At 40.4% G+C, this 23,655-nt stretch overlaps 2 protein-coding genes across 6 annotated transcripts in view; both read right to left on the bottom strand.

Annotated features, from left to right (window-relative positions):
• Positions 1–4,737, bottom strand: part of capn5b (calpain 5b) — a 54,268-nt gene extending 49,531 nt beyond the window's left edge. For all 4 annotated transcript variants that reach the window (XM_085798253.1, XM_085798249.1, XM_085798250.1 and 1 more), the window contains exon 1: positions 4,624–4,737. The gene's annotated coding sequence lies outside the window, so the exon portion shown is untranslated. The remainder of the gene's footprint in view (positions 1–4,623) is intronic.
• Positions 4,738–7,770: 3,033 nt separating this feature from the next.
• Positions 7,771–22,114, bottom strand: LOC146974679 (cullin-5-like). 2 transcript variants are annotated; one of them, XM_085798247.1, is made up of 19 exons: positions 22,060–22,114; positions 19,251–19,360; positions 19,047–19,146; positions 18,172–18,348; positions 17,947–18,088; positions 17,048–17,193; positions 16,019–16,099; positions 15,495–15,633; positions 14,008–14,138; positions 13,204–13,311; positions 13,046–13,110; positions 12,827–12,959; positions 11,991–12,122; positions 11,768–11,891; positions 10,835–11,010; positions 10,482–10,643; positions 10,254–10,372; positions 9,130–9,253; positions 7,771–8,946 (listed from the first exon to the last, which is right to left on the bottom strand). In XM_085798247.1, exons 1-19 carry the CDS (start codon positions 22,081–22,083, stop codon positions 8,752–8,754), a joined length of 2,388 nt encoding a protein of 795 aa, XP_085654373.1. In that variant the 5' UTR covers positions 22,084–22,114; the 3' UTR covers positions 7,771–8,751. The 2 variants fall into 2 exon arrangements, with proteins under 2 accessions (XP_085654373.1, XP_085654374.1); XM_085798248.1 differs by having other exon boundaries at positions 15,540–15,633.
• Positions 22,115–23,655: the final 1,541 nt, after the last annotated feature.

Below are 23,655 nucleotides of genomic sequence, written 5' to 3'. Positions count from 1 at the left end.
TCTGTGTATTAGGTCACGTATTAATAACACGCTATACAAAGAAAAATATGGTGCTACCTAATTTGTTTTGGTGCTACTAAATGAAAAGCTAGGTGGCACCGGTGCTACCTGTGAAAAAGTTAGTCTGGAGCCCTGGCTTTACCTGACAACAAGAAGGGAGGAGGGAGGAGAGCGCTGCTAGAAGCAACACCTGTTAGCAGCCTGGTGTTCGCCACATCCTTAGCCTAACGAGCAGTAAGTTACAAGGTGTGTAGCCCGTGTTGCTGTGTGTAACTTGGAGTCCGTGTGCTGTGACGAGCAGTGTGCGGTGAGTCGCGAGTGTTACTGTGATGTGCATTACCGGTACCATGGAGGGCTACAGGGGTAGCGGTGGGGAGGGGAGGGGCATGTTACACCGGGCCATACTGTAGGTGCCGGCCGTATCGTTGTAATAACGCAGAAATCCTCTAGGGGGCAATAGAAGTTACGCACTATAGAATTTGTAAAAATTTGGGACGATGTAAATACAGGGAAACATATGTGATATACAGAACCACACAACTTTCATGAGTGTGATCATTTATCTTTTTGAGGTCAGCAGCAGCAGTAACTGTACCTTCACACCAAAACCATTGGGGGCGTTCTAATTTTACTCTTGCTGCACTCTCTCTGGCACGGTTCAAAAATTCTTGGATGTCTTGGAAGCGCGGCAAAACTCTTTTATTTAAAGGACATAACTCCACAAAGTTCAGCAGACTTCAAATGCTTTCACCGCGATGTGGACAGTTTTGCCGCTGTTCACCGCTGAAAGACGCCGTCTCTCATAGAAGACGATTGATTTCCGTTCACCAGGACACTGCGGACAGTTTCAGTGTTAATGTACAGTAATTCATGGCTCTGGTTAATTTCAATATTGGACACGGAAACTGACACAAAAACCCTCGATGGGCTTGCAACATAAACAACCCATAATGAAATGCTGCTGTCTGTAAAAATTAATATCTGGTGTAAACATGCAAATGTCTCAAAAACAACACCACTTTTTTCATACCTAATTCCCAGAGAAATGTGGGCCAATCATTGGCCGTTACAGTTCCTTCCACTGGCTGACTAACTTTTAATTTCCTAGTGTCAGACTGGTAATGATTCTGCATCCATCTTGAAATTATGGCAGGAGGTGTTAATGGTGTCTGAGCTTCGGGTTTAGATGAAGAAGAAGAAGGATAAAACACAAGAATCAGACACTGAGGATGAAGAAGAAAGAAAATGAAGAATATACAGATTAACTTCAGGACCATGGACAGCGCCTGATCTCATTTCCAGCGGGGCAGTGTGACCAGCACCATGGACAGCTCCTGAGCTGCAGCACTGAACCAGACCAGACTTTCACCCTCAGCGGCCAATCTCATCGACTTATAGAGGCATCAGCATCACCAAGATGATGGTGTTGAGGTTCACACTTTGTTTTCTCCACTCTCTCTCTGGCTTTTACAGAGAGAGACTGTTACTTTAACAGTTTTATTCTGGGTCTGATGCAGCCATGTTGTTGCTACTGACTCTAGGCGACCGAGTTTCTCTAGGGTGACAAATTCAATACTGATGTACAGTAAGCGTGACGGAGTCGGCCTGGAAGCTTTGTAATCTTCTTCACACCAACAACAGCCAAAAAAAGTGGTTTGTTTTTGTTTCTTTACTGTATAGAAAATCTATTTTAATGTTTTTTATCATCACATTTCTATTTCACATGTGCATTAGTGTCAAACCTTTTACAAAAAAAAAACTTTTATGTAGCCAAACGACAATCAAAGTCTCTCTGTTATGGATGAACGAATAAGATTTTAAAGGTAGATTATTAATGCATGGCTTTGCCAAGATCAAGAAGATGGTGTCTCCTTGAGGACAAAACTGTTGTTCCACAATTAGATAAATCTGCATTCAGGATATTAAAAACTGGACTAATCACCTGTGTACAGATGATTCTGTGGTGATGGAAGGAGCCTCAAACAAACACAATGAATGTTTAGAAGGTCCAACATTGCCAAACAACACTGCCAACTGCTTCTGGGCCACGATACAATTAGAAGGGAAAATTAATTCCCAATCTTATCACGGTCACTTACAGGACAAAGTCAGGGTGGACATCCAACCTGCTGCTAAACCTCCAGGTACCACTGGATAACGGCCCTGGCCTCTGAGCACCAAAATCCTAAAAAAAATCCACCCAGTAGGCCAGGACCTTAACCCAGCAGAGAAACATTCACAGACATCCAAAGAATATGTCTGAAGCTTAAGCGGCTCTGAGGGAAGTAATGATCCAAACTTCCTCCTGAACACTGTGCAGCTCTGATCTGCAGCTTGTGTCAGGTTATTACTGCCAAAGGAGGTTCGAGCAGTTATTAAATCCTGGGGTCTGCTTGCTTCTTCCACTAGCATGGTGAAAACTAACGGGTGTGGTAGCTTGCAAACGTGTTTGTCTACATTCGTGACTTCGGTGAAGATCGAAACACATTATATGACCGGAAAAGCTGGTCATTCCTATGACTTAATCAACTTTCTTGACAAGTATCAATCTGATAACACAACTCTGCAATGGTGAAGATTGAAGCAAATATTAATGGACAAATGTTTAAATATGGGCTCTAATCATGATGACACCAAAGATAAGCAACAAAAGAAACCACACCTACGCTCTGAGCCCCTAACAACAACATAAAAGTGCTTTGTTGTCAAGGAAAACAAGGCAAATCGTGATTGTAAATGTCCACAAATCCCTGTATCACAGTGTTAATGTGCACGGCAGGTAGCAACAGATCCTGGCAGCGCTCTGGTCAGAGATCAGGGAGGAGCGTGTTCGGGTGTTGGGGGAGCTGCTGGCATGGAGGGGGGGGGGGGCAACTGATTAAGTCTGCTTCTGCTGACAGACTGATTACACTCAGAACGGGGAGCAGTAATGCACCAGTATACCAGCAAGAGAGAGTGAGAGAGAGAGAGGTAGGGAGGGAGGGGTGCGCCAGACCATCCTTCATCCTCCACCCCCCCTTCCTGCATCAGGGAGGAGGGCTATCCCAGCTTCCCATCCTCCCAGCATCGTGATCTCCTCTCTGCAGTATCTCCTCCTGCTGCCAGCTCCTGTAGGCTCGGCCATGACACACAACACTCGCACTCAAAGTCACTTCCCTCTGCTGAGGAGTCGACTCGGCTTCATTAGGTCGCTTTAATCCCTGATGCCAATAGAGACCCCGACCTCCCATACACAAACAACAAACATTTACAGAATATGGTTCAAGTACCAAGTTAAAAAAAAATAATTATCTTTGCTCTAAAAACCCACTCAAGACATAAAGTTACTATGCAAGTGTTTAGTTTTAACATTATTATGAATAATTTCAAATTAAAAAACAGAGTGTGTGATTAATTAGGTTTAGACACAACATTACTTTTAGGAATCTAACCACCTGAGCAATTTTGTTTGTAAATGCCCCCATACACAGACACTCAGTCGTATCTAATGAGCTATATATTTATTTTTTTCAATCCAGATGGGATGTTTTATTAAAGTTATTTTAAAATTTGTTTAAAATTAGACTGAATGTCATTCTCCATTGTATTGGTGTAAATGTGTTGGTAAAACAACCATTTTCAAACATTCACTGACATAATAGAGTGATTTTAGACACTGGGGAATCCCCGTCTAAGTCTCATGACTCCACTTTTAGGAACCTTAATGCCTGGCGAGCAGCCTAAACTGGGGCTTCCACATGGGCATGGACCCATTACCGTGCATTTATTCCCCCTCCCTGTGCTCTGCAGAACAATACACTTGTGAAATTATTAATTTATGACTCCTCATGCAGTGGAGAACAGACTCCACAGCTTCCACAGGCACCAAAATCCATACTGTAGTAAAGTCGCAGGCACCAAAACTTAAAACCTTCAGCTTCCCGAGGGGGGAGTCATTATTGATAACTGATTTTTCCAGTCAGGGTGATATTTTCTTGTTTGGTTATGAAACTATAAGCTTTAAGATGTGGCTACTCCTGAAGGCTCCTCTAATGTTATGCCATTATGACATCCTTCTCTTTATTTTTTTATTATAGAAACTATATTAAATTTTGAAAAACCCCTTTACCTATATCCAATTAATGTCCATTGTATTATTGCAAACTGGGGAAGGGGCTCGGTCCACAAAGGGACAGAGAGACAGAGAGAACAGCGGCTCTGACACCCGATATATGCCGCTATTTATGCGCAAAGTAAAGACGTGCAGCCCCCTGTCTCCCCGGTACAATACGGTGTTTCGATAAATAAACATCATCCCCCTTTCCTCCTCACCCTCCATCCTCATCCTCACCCCTCAGCTAACCGCTAACGGCCCCACCGCCCCCGGTCACAGAGGCCACATCAGTCAAACTGCTCCGGTAACTAACTAAGAGGATCCCGGATCTCCGGAGATTAAACGGGCCGTTTAGAGGCGGCTCGCCGACCGACCGCCGCCTCTCCATCTCCGGCAGCCGCTCAAAGACACACACACACACACAAACAGACACACATACATAGGCTACACACATACACACACACACAAACAGACACACACAACACCTGCCGACCGAGAAGCAGAATGAACCGGTTTCACGGCTCCGTTACCTGAACGGAGGCCTCTACCGTGGCAACGTGGTTCCCTCTCGGGTCCTCCTCCGGGGGTCCGGCCGGTCCGGCTCTCGCTCTCCCAGGTCCGCTGAGTGGCGGTGCTCCTCTCTCCTCCTCCCCTCTCTCTCTCTCTCTCTCCTCCTCTCTCCTCCTCTCCTCCTCCTCAGCGGCGTCAAGCTGCCGCGGAGCACGAGGCAGGAGGGGGAGGGGGCCGGAAGCGCCGTCCTCCAGATGACAGAATAAAACAAAATGTTTAGAAATGTAGGCTACTGTTTGTCGGTAGATTCATGCAAATGAATTATTTGCAAAGATATTTAAAATAGCCGTCATCGATATAATAGCCTATAATATATAAATATGAACGTTACGTTACTTTAAGACTTATTTTTGTATCTTCCTTCAGCTCATTGCTTTGATTTTGAATCTGAGAATCTGAACCGACCAAATCTCTAACCCGGGGGTAGAGAGGAGGTAGCTACATAACAGTAATATGTTACATTTACAACAATTCCCACTCAAATGTGATGGAATAATGTAACATTAGCTAAATTAAAACACCTATGTAAGTTAGGCTACCTAAACTGCAGTAGGCTACATATCAAAGCCACGAGGAGCCGTTAAGCATAATTTTAACAGAGGGGAAAATGAAAAACATAGGCTACTAATGAGACACAACAGGGGGAAGTAAAGATATGACTTAAATTTGCAATGAGTCACAGAGGACTGTCTGTGGGATGATAAAGGCGACTGTCAGCCAAGATGTTTGTCATATAACAATTGGCTATTTAATAATAATAATAATAATAATAATAATAATAATAATAATAATAATAATAATAATAATAATAATATCATTAGCTTAAAAATAGACTCTATTATGAATCCAAAATATGAAAGCTACAAATGTGACATTTTTGAGGCAAGTCCCGTTACCGCCATTTTTTAAGAGATTAAGTTAACGTTACCAGGATTTGTAAATGATGGACATCTAGGATGCGCTAAATGTAAATCAAACTGAGTTTGTGTGCGCACATTGTAGTCGGTTAGTTTCTTGACATTTTTATACATCCTACAGTCTGTATTTTGGACACGATTTAGGTTAACCAGTTGCTAATTACCTTACCATGCTAACACCTGTGAGCACCTGTCGGCTTCTCCCTCCACGCCCCTTTTTAAGTTTTTAAAACCTACAGGAAATGTGGTCTAACACTATTTAAGTACACACAGCCCTAATTAAACCTGTCAAACGTCAAATTATAGAAAGAAAAAAAACATCCCCTAAAACTCCCCGACATTTCTTACTTTGAAGGTACGAGCAGGAAGCGTTATCTCTCCTCGCGCCAGTGAAAGTGGTCCTCGCCGTGAGGAGGGGGAGGAGGATGGAGGAGGGGGCTGCTGCACACTGAGCATGCGCCAAACTAACGGGCCTGCTGCTGTAATCCTCTTTGTCACCAAAGAACAAGAGGATGCTATACGCCGTAATTACGGAAAAATAGCCACCTAATTAAAACCGTGCAGTTGTGTCAGCACCTGAGAAGATAATAAACACACACAAAGTTTTGTTCCAAGTGTCTGTTTGAGAAATAAAATTATATAAACATCAGCAAAAAATATATAATTTGCAGGAAGCTGGATATAACTTAACTATAGGGACTTTCTAGTCAAATACTGCATGTGATTATTAATATGATGTATTATATCATGTTGTAAGATGGCATTATGCATTACACATTTTTATTTATGTCAACAAATGGCATGACAAGAGTAAAATCAACAAATAAATTGCATTGTTTTATGTGATTGCTTGCTACCATTATGAGTCAAATGTGAATTGAATTGCTGCCCCCCAACAGGTTACTATGTCCTCATAATGTGTGCTCAAAACTGCAGTGTCAAGCTGTCCTTATAAAAAATACCTTAACTATGTATTCGTGACAAGAATTTAGGGAGTTATGTGTTCATGACTAACAAATGTGCTTAGTGCTGGAAGTCAGAGACAGATAGGGAAGGGAGGTCAAAAAGTGTTAAAGTGGTTTGGTTTGGGTGTTTTGTTTTTTAGTGTTTGGCAGAAGGAAAAATAAAGATTAACGCCAGCCTTATCCTTGAAGTTTGTCCTCTGCCTGTTAAAGTAATCCATCCATCCATCAATCCATTTGCTACACCATTAACCTGGACACAAACCACCCATGCTCATATCAACACCTACAGCTTCTTTAATGTTGTGTTCAATCAAAATGGAGCTATATGATTTTAATTTGAAAAACTATCCTTCATGAGATTCCACACAGGCAGGGGAAATAGAGAAACAAAAACACGAGAAACTATCTTTGAGCAAGAAATCATTCACAGCATTTACTCACACTTCACTGATTAGTTTCTACATGGAGCTGGTGTAATGTTGCTCTAGCGCCATCTATTGGTCAGCTACTACTGTTGTAATGCTGCTGTTATACAGTACATGTCAGTGTGAACCTCATCACAAACGGTCAGACTGAGAAAGACCCTTGATGATGTTGAGCTGTTGATCTTAATTTAGACAAATGTACTATCTGTCCTCCTGGGTCAAAATAGACCTAGTCTGTTTGACTGTAAATTAAATATAAAGTATAAAATTATCACCCAGTAATGGCATCATACATTTTCAGTCCACTTACACTTTCCTTTGGAATCTTATTGTTAATTGAGCTCATTTACATAACAAAATTTAGTCTGTTTTGAAGCCATTTTCGTTGTGTGACTCATTACATAATTGTGGTGCCTGAGTCAAATTTGACCTGGGCATACCACAGATGTGATAAATTTGAATAAAACCAGCCCAAAAATATTCATACCATACACAGGAAATATTATCCAAATAAAATCCCCATTAAAACATTTCCTAAAGCTCTAACTATCATTTTAAGAATATTTTTCTGAGCAGTTTGTATTTGTTCAGATGGGACGGTTAGTGATCTATGGCAAATTTGGGGTTGAGAGTGGCAAAGCGCCATGGTTTGGATTCAAACCTGTGACCACTGCTCTTAGGACCAGGTCCATGTGATGTGCACTCCCACCAGGTGAGCCACTGATATGCCCCCAAATTAAAACAATTCATTTGAAAAGAAACGTTTGCCTGAGGTAGGATGAATGATGAGCCATCACCGCTTTATAATAAGGTGCTGTTTATTTAATCATTTCATTATTCACATCTCATGGTACACGCTCTGATAGTTTTGAATTGTAGTATTTACCATGTGTAATACTGACCTCAGCCTCTTCTCCCAGGCTTCCTGCAGAAAAAAGGGATTTCACAAACACCCAGAGCTGAGCACCCACTTTACCTCCATCACCACCTCTGTCCTTGGGTACACTCGGTGGAGGGAAATGGACTCTGGATTATAGCATTATGCTAATTCTTTTTTTCCCCCACCTTGTCCTTTTATTTACCCATGGACAGAGGCGTGACGTGGTACGGAGTTGGCTCTACGCTGCTGTCTGTTTCAGTCCTGCAAAACTGTGAAGTGCTTGTCTGAATGTCCGGATTAAGTGCTTGATCACTTTAACTATGACCGCAGGGTGTCACGACAGCATCAGGGCCCCCGCCGTACGCCGACTCGCTGGATTAAAAGCAGCGCGGAGAGGGCTGTGTTTTTGTTCAGGGTTCAGGCGGTCTGGGTTGGACGTGGGTTAAAACTGGACTGCAGGTATTTTGAGATCCAAAGTTCCACATCTCTTCCTGTCAGCATGCCTTTAGACTCGCACAAGCATCGAACAGGAGTGTTGTAGTAGCTGCCCAGATGACGCACACCATGGCATCCAAAACAGACCATGAACAATTAATTAGCAGCCTCATCTGGACAGCAAAGGAAACTCCCTCCGACTAAAAACAGTTACAACCACTTGGTGCAGACTCCCACTCCAACTTTTGCATTCTTCTCTTCTTTTTTTCTCTGTACAACTTTAAGGCAGGAAGTTCCACTTTTTTTTAAATAGGTCTCAGTCTTAGATTCATGCCTCCCTGCACAAGGTTGGATTTTTTTTCTTCTTTTATTTAAATAGAGGACGGGGAGCCTGGAAGTACTCTAGTGTCCATCAGGCCTGATCCACTGAAACCAAAGTCAACACGAGTCGTCCTAATGTGTTGTGCTATGCCATGTAGATGAAGGTGTTTATATCGGTCTCATCCCGCTTTATGTACTTGTGATCTATCAGCCACTCGATCTGCTCCTTGATCATCTTCTTCTGTGGTAAAAACATGTTCTTTAGGATCTCCACCAGCTCCGTCTGCAGCTGGGCGTTGTTGATGCGCTTCCTCATCTTCATGATCTGGATTATGGCCTCCTGGACGTGGGAAACACAAGTCAAAATAAAAAGGGAGAGATTACACCGTGTCCTATGACTTTAAATAAACAGATTTGCAGATGTCTGCTCAAATACTATGATGGGAAATGAAAGACGAGAACATTTATTCACAGCGGGTGGTGTTACACAACAGAGAGCATTGCAGCGACTTCATCTCCTCACCTGTGTTCTTAGTATCCTGAGCTGGACGATGCCTTCGTTCTCCTCCTCCCTCATTCGCTCCGTGGTGAGCTGCAGCCGACCAATCAGGTTTATCTTCCCCCTTTTCTGGACCTTTGAATTTTTTCTATAAAGCAAAGAAAACAAAAACTCAAAGTCCTGCGACAGCAAACAGCTTTACAAACTAGAAGTTGAATGTATAATTGGTTTAGACTGGTTCTTCCACATTAATAGCACATTTTCTACTATAATTATCAATAATAATAATAATAATCATCATCATCTTTTGTCAGAAATTCAGAAAATCAGTAGGAGAAATGCAGTTATATTTAATAATATTACTGCGGTTGCTGCCAATATTATCACCATAGTAACCAATATTGTTATTACTGCATGGTGGACATTTCCTCTGTTCTCTCTCTACCTCCCCCATCTCTTCCTCTTCAACCCAACTGGTGGAGGCAGATGGCCCCGCCCACCCTGAATCTGGTTCTGTTCAAGTGCTGCTCTTAAAAGGAACTGTTTGAGAAGTGCCTTGAGATGACTTCTGTTTTGAATTGACGCTAAATAAAAAACTGATTTGATATATAGATATACATCACAGTGTGGGAGAGAAAACAGTGAGTCAGCCTGAATCCAGAGAGGAATCGTGACAACTTCTGTAAGATGGCTACAAATACCTACCTGAAAAACAGTACACAGGTGTTGCTGTACCTAAGAGAACTGGTGCTGAGGACAAAGAGTCGTCACAGCAAAGACTGATTTGATTTAGGTTTGAGTGCTGCAGATAAATTTGCAAGTCTGAGAATTGCATTGCATGGGCTGTGGGTAGGTTATTTGCTTTGATACGTTCATTATGTAAAATGTAGCTTTAGATGAAATGGTCTCATGCAAATTAGAAAAGGAAACACCTCTGTAAAGGGAGTGTTCATTGTTCATAGTTTTAACGTTACTTCCCAGTGACTTAACTCCTCAGCTGGTTTAACTCAACATTCAAACCAGAATTTATCAAACCATCAGCTGCACCACTTATTTGCAATCCTAGCTGCCCTCAAACCAGTATAGTAAGACAACATAAGTCAAGACATGATGAAACAGAAGACTCCAAAAAAACTGAACTTCCTTACATGAGAGAAAACTCCTGGTTGACGTAGAATAGTGTTCCTTCTGCAAAGTCTTTGGGTGAAGACACCACGGGGTCGTACGACAACACCTGTCGCTTCAGTTTGGGGAAGGCCACCAGAGACTGGGAGGACGGAGAAGAACATGAGGGCTCAGAGGAAGAACACTGAAACTGCAGCGTTTCAATTAACAATATATCCATATCCATCTCCCCTCCCCACATCTTTCTTTACCCAGAGAGTGCGTCGCAGCTCTGCGTCTGGCAGCTCAGTGGCAAGCTTGAGATTTTCAAAGCTGATCCTTTCCCTGGGCCTCTGGTTCCAGGCGAACAGCACTGCCAGCTGAAAGGTGGTCACCTCCAGGTCGTACTGGCCAACCTCATTCTTAAAGGTTATCTGGAGAAAGGAGGGACATTTGGATTAAGTCTCCTAGACTCTACATTGTCCAGGCGGCATATAGAGACTTCGTTTACATGCATCTGGATAATTGCAAAGCCAACAGGCAGATGAGGCAGTACAATGCAGACCTCTACACACCATTGGACAGATGTGACTTTACTGTAAATGTGTGTTTTTGCTGCACTTACGATGCCGTTGGACATGAGGTGATGCCAGTGAAGCTTCCTGCCGCTGTGGTTCTTCTTATAGAAGTCTTCTACCTCTGGTATCAAGTCCTCCAGCTCTGTAGGAAGAGAGACAAAAACCTTCTCGCTGCTCCTCGACCAAGCTCCAGCGTTCAAGATCTTTATGTTGACAGAGTCGGCTAAATAGGAGGCATAGAGACGTCTTAGTTATGGAGAAAACATCTCAAACTTGTACAGCATTACAGGCTTGAAATATACAGGTGGACACAAGATATAACAAGACTTTAATACCAACATTTCAGGTCTGTGATACTTTATCTATAATTGTGTGGAACTATTATGGGAAATATTCTTGCTTCTTTGTGTCTTGTGCTGGGAATTAGATTATTCTATTATTATTATTAGATTATTCACTTACATGTGAACACTGAATATGAAGTAGAACTACCAGCTGTCTGTATGCTAAGCTTAGCTTAGCCTAGCCTAAAGAGTGAAAACAGTTAGCCTCGCTCTTTCCAAGGCAGGAGTAACAATAACTTCTGAATATCATAACCTGACATTAGCACAATTATTTTTTCAATCCTCAGCAATTTTACCCTTTAACCTTTAGCCAACAAAATATAACCAGTTTGTCCTTGATTGCAATTTGACATTTGTGCCAATTTCAAAGAAGTTCCATGCTAGGTGTTACAGAAAAAACCTTATTATTTCATCCTTGAATGCTAAAGTATGTGTGTTCCAGATCTAAAGATGTTCGATTAAGGTGTTATTAAGATATCGTGTTGATGAGAATGGGAATGAAAACAAAGTGACTCTGGCTCTGACTATCACCGGTGTGGAGGAATCACATAAATAACAAATACTCAGTTATGTGAGTTAAATTGTATAAATTAAGTATTGCACTACTCACTGCGCATCTGTATCTGCACCTCTTACCTGGTAAAGCCAGTTTGTTGTGTTTATGCATTTCTTTGAAGGACTGGTTGAGATCCTCAGACACCTTGATGTCCTGAAACATCCTGGCCAGCTTGTTGACATAGTCAGCTGGCATCCCTACTTCCTGTTAGCATAAATGACACAACAGTAAACAGTTTTTACAGTTGATGATAAACGTTCGACTCTGGTAGGACACATCCATTCCATTCCTGTCAGTACCCACCCTGAGCCACTCCACCATGTTCTCCTCAATCTCACTGTCAGCTGAGATGTCCAGGATGAGCCGGCGGGTCAGGTGGGCTTTGTGGTAGCGCATGAAGACGTCTTTGTTCTGGACGTACTTCAGCACTAACAGCTGTGAAAGAGCACACAGATGTTCGCTGAGAGGAATATCAACTATCAATCAACAAAACTCTTCTTTTTCACACTAAATACAATTCTAAATGGGCTCCAACCAATTAATCATCCAGCTGATCTGCAGCTTTCTCCTGACATATAAGCATATATATCAGCATACGTGTTGTTGACCAATATTACCAGTGTGCCTTCAAACTGTAAACTGTCTACATTTTTTTCCAAGAGTTTACTGCAATGCTGCACTTGGGCCATTTTAAAGAATAAAAGTTATTTATTGTTAAACAGTAAAATACAAATGAAAAATAAAAAATGTGTGTTTATGTAAACATGAGGAATTATTAGGATTTATAGGATTTATTTTTTCCTCCCCAATGTCATCGTCTGCTCTAAAAATCCCTTACAATAAATTATCTATTTGTTTACAGTCTGATGTTTGCCTCAAAAAGACTTTTTAATGATGATGTCATTGTGCTTTTCATTAAAGCAGCTTTGTGAGAGTTCGGTATCTTCCTGACCTTGCTGGCTCGTCTAGTATTTTTGGCCGAGTGCAGCACACGCAATGAAAATATATCAGTTTCTGTGTCAGATTCTTTGAATCTAATTCTGATAAAAAATGAAATCCTAATTGTCTCTGACAGAATCTAAAGGGCAAATAAATACACAACCGAAGGAAAAAACACATAAAGGCTCCATGCAACGTACCACTTCCTTGAGCTTGGCCTCTATCTCTTCAGAGGTCAGCTTCTTGCTCAGTGGGGTCTTCCTCAAGAGCATGTCACAGTAGTTGGCCAGCAGCTCTGGACATTTGGACTCTGGCTGAGTTTTGAGACCCACCCTGTAAACACAGGCACATAAAGAAGAATGTGAAATCCTTGCCAGTTGAATCAAACACTGGATCTCACACAGGGAGCATTTACTTACCCTTTCTGTTTCAAAGGAAGTTCTAATTTAAATATAGTGGCATCATTCACAACAGCTTTGTAGGCCTGTGAAGAGATTTGGAAAATAGGTAAGAACTTATTCTGTCAAGTGCGTAATCACATAATTATGTGTCTTAAGGTGATAAAAGTTGAGCTCACTTTGTCTCTGGCTGTGAGGAAACGTGGGTCATCCTGGAAAGCTTCCTTCACCAGGCGACTGAAGCGGTTAAACAAGGTGAGCAGCTGCTCCACGTATTTCTCTGAGTCCTGTAACAGAGAACAGGTGGAGACACCAAGTGTCAAAGTTCATCCTTCAGTTTGAATAATTATAATTCAAGATTGTAACACAGTGAAACAGCCCACCTGATCACCTGCCTGCTAGTGTTTCTTGCTTCTTTTTTTTTTTTTTTTGCAGTAATGTTACTGTATTCTTTTAGCAATTAGTTCAGCGAGAAAAATGTCACAATAGCTTATCCATGATATCAGTGATTGATGGTCATCAGAACGATCACCAAGAGTTCACACCTTTGCAGATGTTGAAATGATTTTTGACTTTTCTTTTCCAATTAACGTAGTAACTTGTTTTTTTTGTTTTAGTATGAAAATAGATAGAAAAAACAAGCTACCAAAACAGGGAACAAGAGTGCCATAAGGATGCACAATAGAGCTTAGTCCAACAGCACTTACTCTCTCTTACTCTCCCACACATTCAAACACAAGCACATACATAAATAACAGTCCAACCATCCCCATCCTCACTCTCCTCTAAAACCACACTCACACACATATTAATAGCTACACACATACATACAATCACATGTAACTCTGCAATGTGTGCAAGCTTTCTCAATAACCAGCCCTTTGATAAGCATGAGAATGTGTGGGGATTTGTACATAAGATAAATTCTGTGGGAAGGGCATCCCAGATCCCACTGGCTCGTGATGCGTGTGAGTGACACTCACGGAGGTGATTGTCTCTGCTGAAGCCACCATATCAGCCAGGCCGGCACTCATGATGTGCTCCTCTAGGTCCTTCAGCATGGGTTCGATGCCGCTGGGCACTTTGTCCATCAGAGAGAACATGAGGTGCAGCTCTGTGGAGGAGGACAGATAATCAACAATTACACAGACATTAAAGAGCCAATGAAATTAATGCTCTCTTGTATTCCATTGATTAAAAAAGCAATGAATTCATATTCATATTCATCGAATCAAAAAAATAACCATTAGCTGAGGCCCTGCATGGATGACTCAGTGCTAGTGTTACCAGGCTTGCAGAAGAACAAGTGGAAGCAGCATTTAAATACTGAGCTTTTATTTGGCAGCTGTGTTATAAAACTAGGAGAGGATGGGCTACTTTAAAATCCATTACTGTGGAGGCTCTTTGTCCACTTGTTAAATCAAACTGTAAGAAGACCTGGATACACACACAAATGCATTAACAATGATGGGTGGTTAATGCAGCACAGAAACCAAGCATCAATTATAAAAAATGTTCTTCAAATGTAATCTTAAGATCATTTTATGGCTGTATCTTACATTTGAATTATGAAAACGTCTGGAAAAAGACTGATGCATGAGCTCATTCCCAAGTCTGAGTAGATTTTAAGCAGTCGTGAATCTGGACTGAGCTGCAATTTGAGTTTAGAGGGAAAGTAGACAGAGGTTTGACAAATAGTGAAGATGGGACGATTCCAGCATTCAGAGATATAAATCCTCCACAAGTACCAAACAGCTGGCAACTGCATCTCCGTTCAGCTTCTGATCTTACAAATTTAAATGGATTTTCTCATCACGCAGTTTCTTATCTACATCTAAAAACTTCTGCAAATTACAAATTTATTTGGCTAATTGATTTTCCTACCTTTCACTTTTCACCAAACAACATCTGCAGGCACTTTTATTATGGACATGTGCTGCTGCAGTAAATAACTGAATGACAATAAGGAGCTTGGTTTCCAGCTCTCTGTGAAGTGACATAAAACTTAAATATGTGCATGATACAAAAACCTTCAGCAGCAGCTACAAAGAAAACTACTCTGGTTCCTCCAAAACACATGGTTAACAGTGGTAAATGTAAAAATGTAAGTTTCCTATTTTCTGTTGTGATCTGTTCCAAGAAAGTCTGTTTCCTCTTTGTCCACTTTCTTGTGGGAACAGTTGTTCATTTCAGTAATTCATTTTGACTGACAGAGGAGAGAGATGTTTTGTGAAGAAAATTAAAACACTTAGATTTTGCTGGTTTTCCTCTAGTGCTGCTTGAACGCTAAAATCTGCAGTTCCTCTACTGGCCAGTGAGAGCTTGAAGCTGTTCTTCAGAAAACTACATCCATCTTTCATCTTCACAGTCTATGATTATCATATTTTTTATAGGAGTTGGGAAACACACAAGAAAGCTCTACAAGATGCTGGACAGGAAGGTTTGTTCAGGGCTGTTTCCTGGTGCAAACCTGAGCTGGCCGAGCCTTTGGTGGGAGCAGTCCTGCCGTACTCACTCTCTGTCTCGTTTCGTTTGATCATGCCCGGACACTCGGCTAAGATGGTCTCCTTGAAGGATGTTACCAGCGCATTGACGCAACACTCCATTAACTAGAAGACAAAACAGAGAGAAATAACTCAGGAGAAATGGATGAGAGACACAGCATGTCATAATAATAATTAAAAAAAGAGACTTTGTTATTTAAGAAAATGGATACATGATTTGTTAAATTCATTTTTTCCCCCTTTAGTGACATGAGAGCAAAGACTTCTGAGTAGACAAATATTCATGTATTCACTGTAAGTGCAGCCCTGCCAAAAAAAAAAAGAATATCACCATCAAGAATAACATTGAATAACACAAGTAAAAATCTGAAGAAGTCAATATCTTAAGTTCCTAAACCCAAAGGAATGGAGTTGTCCTTTGGAAGAAATGGTGGTTTTATGCTTTAATGTTTTCATAATAGGATGTGCCATACTCATGAGTAAGACTCACTGCTTGTACAGAGTTACAGTCACGTCTTGTCTCCAGGTATCGCAGTGCACGTTTCTCCTCTTCCCTCAGCTTCGAATCAGCCTGGTGAAAATACACATAGACCATATTTACCACATTTCTATCACACTAAAATACTGAACAAACTCACTCAAAAAAAGTTATTTTCTGCTGTTAAAATGAAAAAGGTTCACACATCAGGTAGTTAAAGCAGAAGTAAGTGATATATTTGTGTTAATATAAGTCTTAAATAGTTATATCTTCCGACAGCAATCACTTACATAGAGTGTTTGGTCTGAAACACGGGTCTGTCAGTCACTCTGCTCTGCTCTGAGTCGAGGAGAAAACATTTATCGTATCCTACAGTTTTTATCCAATGAGGAGAGAGAACGGACTGACAGTGTGTTCCCAATGGTTATGATGTGTATATATATATTTTTTTTTCCCTCTCTTTCTTCTTTCACCTTTGACATTTTTAGTTAATGTTCTCTTTGTTATGGTACTTATTGTTATTAATGTCATAGTTGTCAGAGAACAAGAGGATTAATTATTTCAACTAAAAGTATTCTGTTTTCAGGGTTATTTCTTAACGATCTTTCGGCAACAAAGCACAGACTGGGCAGCTCGACACACACAGCATCAGTAACTGTTAGTCTGCACTAACCGAACATTTCTGGTTTATGTAGTTTAAACAGACAAAATACATGAGTTAGAAGTCATCATCAAAACAAGGTGTGTCAGGTTTCTGCTTTATATTGTGAGTTGAATTTCCTTCAGCCTCAGCAGAGAGCATGATGGGAGTGGTGAACAGAAACCCTCAGTGTGCAATGATTACACAGTGGTTTGAACAGGGAGCAGAAGCCAACTGTTTTCTATTATCTACAAGCAGAGTTATAATCCAAATGTATTTATGTCTCACTGTTTTTCACCATTGTTGAACAGACATTGGCCAAAAGAGACACAAAATGACTCAACAATCAAAGAGCAGTACGTCTATATAGGATCCAATCACTCAAATAAGTTGACACTCACATATTTCATGTAGTTTTGGACACCATTCTGCTGGAGGTATGCGGGCGCCTGTGTCCTGTAGAACCTCTCAGTAGAATCCATATAGGCCTTCTCAAAGTTGTCCCTGTAGATCTGCAGCTTGTCGTCGGGGTTGGAGCACAGGTTCACTGCCCAGAGGACAACGCACAGCACAGTTACAAAGAGACACAGAGAGGTAAACAAGCGTCTCCTTGACCAGGAAATAGAGATCAATCTTTAATCAAAATCAAATCAACTTTATTTATATGGCACTCTTCCTACTTTTGGGTAGCACAAAGTACCTCACAGAGACATTACAGAGTTTTATGTGGACTGTTTCTGTCTTTCGTATGATTTCCCAAAATTAACAAAGCTGAGTTAAGACGTATTGATAATATGTAGGTTTTTTAAATTATTATTATCTTGATTTATCATTAGTATAAAACAGGGGTTCCCAAACCCTAACCTCATTCCCATGCCAAGGCCCCCTGACTAGCATTATGTAGCTTCTGGCCAGGGACCCCCATTTGCAAACCCACTGAGTTTGAGGCACAAACCACCAGGTCAACGTCGTCAGCTTATGACGTCATGAATGATATTTTGACTGGCAGGCAGTTAGAAAGATGAGCATGGCAAATAAGGTTTTGATATGTTATATAAATTATATTTTTCAATAATGCTCAAAATATAATAATTTGACTTAATTTTGTTATTTGCATTTGTTTTCATTTTACTTCCAATTTGCTGAGGACCCCCTAGTATCCCCTGGTGGGCCCCCAGTTTGAAAACTACTGGTCTAAATTATCAATAAAAAAAGAGAACAGCAGGAGAATGCAGTGTGTCTGGATAAGCATCATGAGTTAGAAGATGAGTTCACTGTGAAACAATGAGGTGTTTCTCACCGTAGGACTCTCGCACTCCGATGACCAGCTGCGAGTCAAAAGCCTCGCCCAGCCTCTCGGCGTGGACGAGCTTCATGGCGCTGTCCTGCAGCCTGTTTTTAATGTTGGAGAAGATGGACTCGTTCCATGTGTCCAGCATCAGCTGCACAGAGAGAAGGCACACGAGGTGTTACTCACAGTGTGGTGTCAGTGTCTATACGTGTCGTGCTTCCCGCTCCTCCTCACCTTGCGGACGATGCTGTCCTCCACGTTGGACTTCTTGTTGCTGCCTTGCTTTCCCATCAGAGTGATCTCTAGCTGGCAGAAAGGTTTGGGCAAGATGTCACACTGTGTGAAGAACTTCCTCCACTCCACTATGTAGGCCTTCAACAGGGCCGTGTCGTCCTGGTGACTCAACACCCGCTGAGAGAGAGACAGCGTTGATTAGCAGCTGCAGGTTGAAACTGATGGACTAACAGATATTAAACAAGAAGAGTTTTGATGTTTTTGCTTTGTAAAAACGTGGTATTGAAGTAAAAATCCACCTACTGTAAACATTTTGAGGTAAGTTTATAAAAGTGCTACAGGAGATTTCAAAAGTAAAAAGCCAATAGTAACTTAAATTTTGTATCACAAGGTTTCATACATGAGATTTTTGTGCTGTTCTGTTTTCAGCAAAAACGGTTGGAAAGAAACTCAAATAGACTTTAAACCTGATGAGTAAACGGAGAGGAAATTTTAAAGGAAATCCTCCAGAATATGGATCTTGTGTATAAGCCTAACCCCCTAAAGAAGCAACAGAAAAACAATTCTTCCACCGACAGGAGCCTCAATAGACCAGAATGTAAAGCGAACAATCAGTTATTTTCTCTGCCTCAGTCTCTGTGTAACACCCAGCTCATTGTTTGCAAACTAGCTAGACCGCTAGATTTACATATACATAAACCTTCCTGTTACAACTTCTCTGAGGATTGTTGTGACACTGATCAGTAGGAGTGGATGAGAGTATGAATTGAGTGGACGAATGGGGAAATGAGAGAAAACCAAGAGTGTAGTTTAGACATGAAACAGCATCATTTCACAGATGCTGGTACAAATGTGGCACTGTGGTCTGCACTTACTGCTTGTGCTTGTTTGATGAAATCTAGGATGTCCTCTTTGAGGGCCTGGTGGATCTTAGCGGGACCTTTGTCATCCCAGAGGCAAACAGCATGGACGTCTCTGTGGAGACAAAAAGAGAACACATTGTCACCTATCCACGTTTCGCCAGGCATCAGCGAAGCCAAAGCTGAACTTGTACACATTAGAGAAAAAAGCAAACTCACGAGAACAGGTCGAACCACTGTTGTTTGGTGACGGACTCCTGTCGCAGGAGCTTCAGAACTATGGGACGCATCAGGTCCCATTTATCCTCGAACTGAAGGGAGCCTTTGTTCTGGGAACACAGGAGGAAAATGATCTGCGTGATTCAAACTGCTGATGACCTTTACAGGAGGTGAACATCAAACATGTGCAACACTGACAATAAAAGAGCAAAACAAATATCAGAATAACAATTTAACATCCATCCTGGACAAAGTCCCTTTCGAAAATAGGCATTTTTTCCATTGAACAGTGACAAACATCTTAGGTTATTTACTTTAACAGTAAAGGTCAGTTAAATATTACAATCACAAAAAACTAAAGTGACAGAGATACACTAAGATAAATTAATTCTCTACGGCAAATGCAGTAGTCCAGTAATTATCTGAGCTTCTCTGAGTGCATTTGACTGATAAAGGTGTTCATTACTCTTCCGACTTCAGTTTAAGGCTTGATTAACTAGTGGATTAATATCTAAATTAATAATGAAGTCTATAAAACACCAGACAATGAGAAACAGAAAATTCTCCAATCTGAAAAGCTAGAACTAGTGTAGCTGCAAAAAACGATACAGAAAAGAAAATTAAAGACTCACTGAACAAACCATAATTGCACAAGCTTAAATATCTTGACTTTGTGTCATTAGCAGGAGCCAAGCTCCAAAAACAATTGACCCTTTAATTCCAATAATGTAAACCAACCAATTCAATATGATACATTTATTCTGAGCGGGTTTGAGAATCTAATGCCACAACACAAACAGACAGGGAGTGTGCAAGGTGTGTGTTCTCTGATATTGAACTGCACTGTTCTGTAGAAAACAAAAACTAATATCGTTTCAGAATATTTTACTGAAAACGCAGTTGGATTAATGTCTGAAAGCACACAGCTCTATTTTAACACATAGATAGAGAAAGGTGAAGCTACAGTAAGAGCAACAGTACATGTTATATTCACTGACTGGATGTTTGTTGTATAGAACTGGGACACAACAAATGTCTTTCAAAGGCTTTCTGTAATGAATTCCCTGGCTCAAGCTGATATAATATTATATATTATGTCATCATCATGATGTTTTCAACACAACAAAGCCTCTCCTTCAGAGCCACAGAGAAATACATTATGCAACTATTTTCCCAAGCTGACTGGTACCCCCATGACCTTTCTGTACGATTTAGCGTAGTTCCTGTTTAAATGTGCAGGATATTTGCTGAATTTCACGTTTTTAGATATGACCAACTGAAGCTGTGGTGTGGATACACATTACTGTTACTACAAAGCATAACAATAACACTTATTATTTTGGGTTTATGTGGCATCTATGGCAGTAGGCAGATGTAATTTTCCCATGAGTCCGTAATCTCAGTGTCATAGCAGCTTATATCAATGTAAAACTGATTCTGTAAAATAATTTTCCAATTACACAAATGTACTTTTGATACATTGAAATACATAACATCTAATTGGTGTAATATATGTATGCACTTGCAGTAAACAGTGACCAGTTTCAATAACAGTTGGGTGAAAATACAATTATTGTTGCCTTAATTTTTCTCTTTAATCAGCATGTCTTATCCATTATACTGCTAGTGAGAGAGCTACAGTTGTTATTTCATCATGGTTATTAGGGCTGCATGATATGCAATATCATATTGTGACTATATAGGTAAATAAACCTTGGTGTAATTGTGATTACAGTGTGAATAGTCATTTTTGTTTGTTGACTGAAAATTAATGAATTCAGCATGATATGTTGGCCATGGTGTCTCTGTATCCAACATTGTATGTTACAATGTTATGTTACAATGTTGTGACACATTTTATCTTCATCAAAGCAATAGCAATTTCTACAATTTAAATATTGCACCTGGTCATACATAATTGAACAGGCCTAGAGGTAATATTTGTTAAGAAATTATACAAAACCTTTGATGCAAACAATGAAGTGGAAAAGAGTCTTAACACTTTAGTTAAAAGGGACTGAACTGCTAGATCATGCTCCAAAAGACGAGAACATAAGTGTGTTTGTCCTCATTTTAAGTCCAATGCTAGAAGAGACAACCTCACAGCGGTGGGGTTAGTTAGCTGGTATGCAGGCTTACAAGCCTCTGCCCATCACATAAAAGCACAGCTGCTATTTCTCCCTACGAAAGACGTGTGTTTTGACTGCAGTGTCATTTTCTATAACCGGCACAAAGCTACACACTTGTGTGACTCCTGGCTGTTGTGTCACCTCTGCTGCGCCTCTGCTTGACTTAGTGAATTACTGAAATAGCAGCAGAGGATTAAGGTTCACTCAATGCACAGAAAATACAACTACGACAGTTGCTTCTGTCAGCCTACACAGCACGTCTTTCAATGGGCTGCTCAGCTACAGTCTCCTAAGCCACTGACTGACAGATGATAGGGGATCTGCAGCTAGCGTAGACCCGGTCTTTGGTACTATTTTACCGCAGGTTTAGCCAACAATATGTCCCCCATTGGTTGTCAACCCTGTGGTCGCTCTGTCTCCCCCGTGTCTGCCTCTTCCCTTCGCATTTAGCTGTGTTGTAGCTTTTCTGTTTAGCTAAAAATCACTGATAGGCACTTAGCTAATGTTAGCCAGATGTAACTTAACAGCTCCCTGTTGAAGTCAACACTGACAGCAGAGCCGCGCACAGGTGCAGTGTGCTGCTCGTTAAGGTTGGAGCTAAACCCCCTCGTTATGATACACAAGTGACAGGCCCCCCGGCGAGGGTTAAAAACAAATAATTGAATCGGAGTGGGTCCTACCTTTAGCAAATTAGACGTCGCCATGTTCCCTCAACTTATCCTCTCGCAAAATCTCGCGAGAACTACTAGACGGGTGAACCTTATCACTGACTAAGGATTTGTTGTGGTGATTAAAAAGAAACCATCATTGCCTATTTCGTGTAAATATTTTTTTTGAAATAATAATGGGAGACAATGTTTATTTAATACAGCATCTCGAAAATAGTAAAGACATTAAAACTACAGAAATTTGTAAAAACCTTGAATATTTTTCTTTGTAGCCTATATAGTTTGGTTAATTGTTCTTCTCTGTTTTAGTTTAATTCACGTATCTCTCCTTGTATGTTGCATTATTTCACTGTATTTGTATGTTTGCATGCTTTTTTTTATATATATTGCTCTCAGTCCTTTGTCAATAGCTGATATTTTTATTGTCTTGACAGAACTGACACAATGCTTATCAGTAACATAGATTCTATTTTTTGTTTACAATAAATACTTAGGCTTTTCATGATAGTGAAACATTTCCATCTTATTTTATGTAGATGTCATTAATCTTAACTGAAAAGCACATCCCTTGGTTTACCTTGTGCGTATTATATTTTTCATTTTATATATTTATTATTAGGCTATTATTATTTATGTTTTTATTTATTTTACAGATGTGTATGCAAAGATGTGACTTTTTAAATAATTATGCCGAATAATACATAATTATGCTTCCACAAAAATGCTCTCTTTCCCCTATTTTTAGTTATATTTTCAGTGCTAGAATTTAGAGAAAACTAGAAAACTAGTAATTGAAAAGAATGAATTTCCTGTGGTTGTTATGGTGTTTGGGTCCATTGCCCTGTCAGTGACCAAGGTTGCTGTGGAATTATAGTTTATTGATAAGTCTGAGTCATCATGTCATCTAAGTCATCTATCAAGTCACCTTAGCAACACATCTAACAGGTGTTGCTAAAATGCTCCTGTTGCTTAAAGGGATGGTAACTGTCAGTGGGGTTGCTCAGGCTCTACCTGTCTCTGGCTAAGATGTTGCTATGGGGTTGCTGGGATGATTGCTGTGGCACCCTTACTGTTTGGCATGCTACAAAAACCCTTTGAAATACAACTGATAATGATGATCCATTGTCCCATTTAGTATGTCTATAATTATTCCAACTCTGTACCTCAGTCTATCTTTGAATGACTTTTAGTCCACTTCCCTCACTGTCTTGTCAGGGTGAAAGGCAAACGTTATCTGTGTCCCATGAAGCGCAACTGGATATCAGAGAACAATATTTATACAGCTTCAAGGATAAGTATTGTCTCATTAAAATGTTATAATTCTTTCTCAAATCCTTTCTCACACAAACAGGAGAGATTTTAGCCTTCACACAGATAGTGTTTGAACAAACAAAAAAGAATTGGGAGGGTTGATGTGAAAATGGAAACATGTAGAATGAAGGGCTACTTGATGATTCAGTAAAAGCTTCAAGCCAAATCAAAAACATATTTTATTAACATATGTGAGGGTCACCTATTTAGTATTCCTCATTTGTACATGTAATATTATCATATTGTTGCCTATACTGTTGCATTAATGTTACTATCACCATTTTAGTAACTATGAAG

This window comes from Trachurus japonicus, chromosome 14, assembly GCF_045865225.1.
Source record: "Trachurus japonicus isolate A0001 chromosome 14, Traja_1.0".
NCBI lineage: Eukaryota > Metazoa > Chordata > Actinopteri > Carangiformes > Carangidae > Trachurus > Trachurus japonicus.
This window is presented reverse-complemented; position numbering and strand designations above follow the sequence as displayed.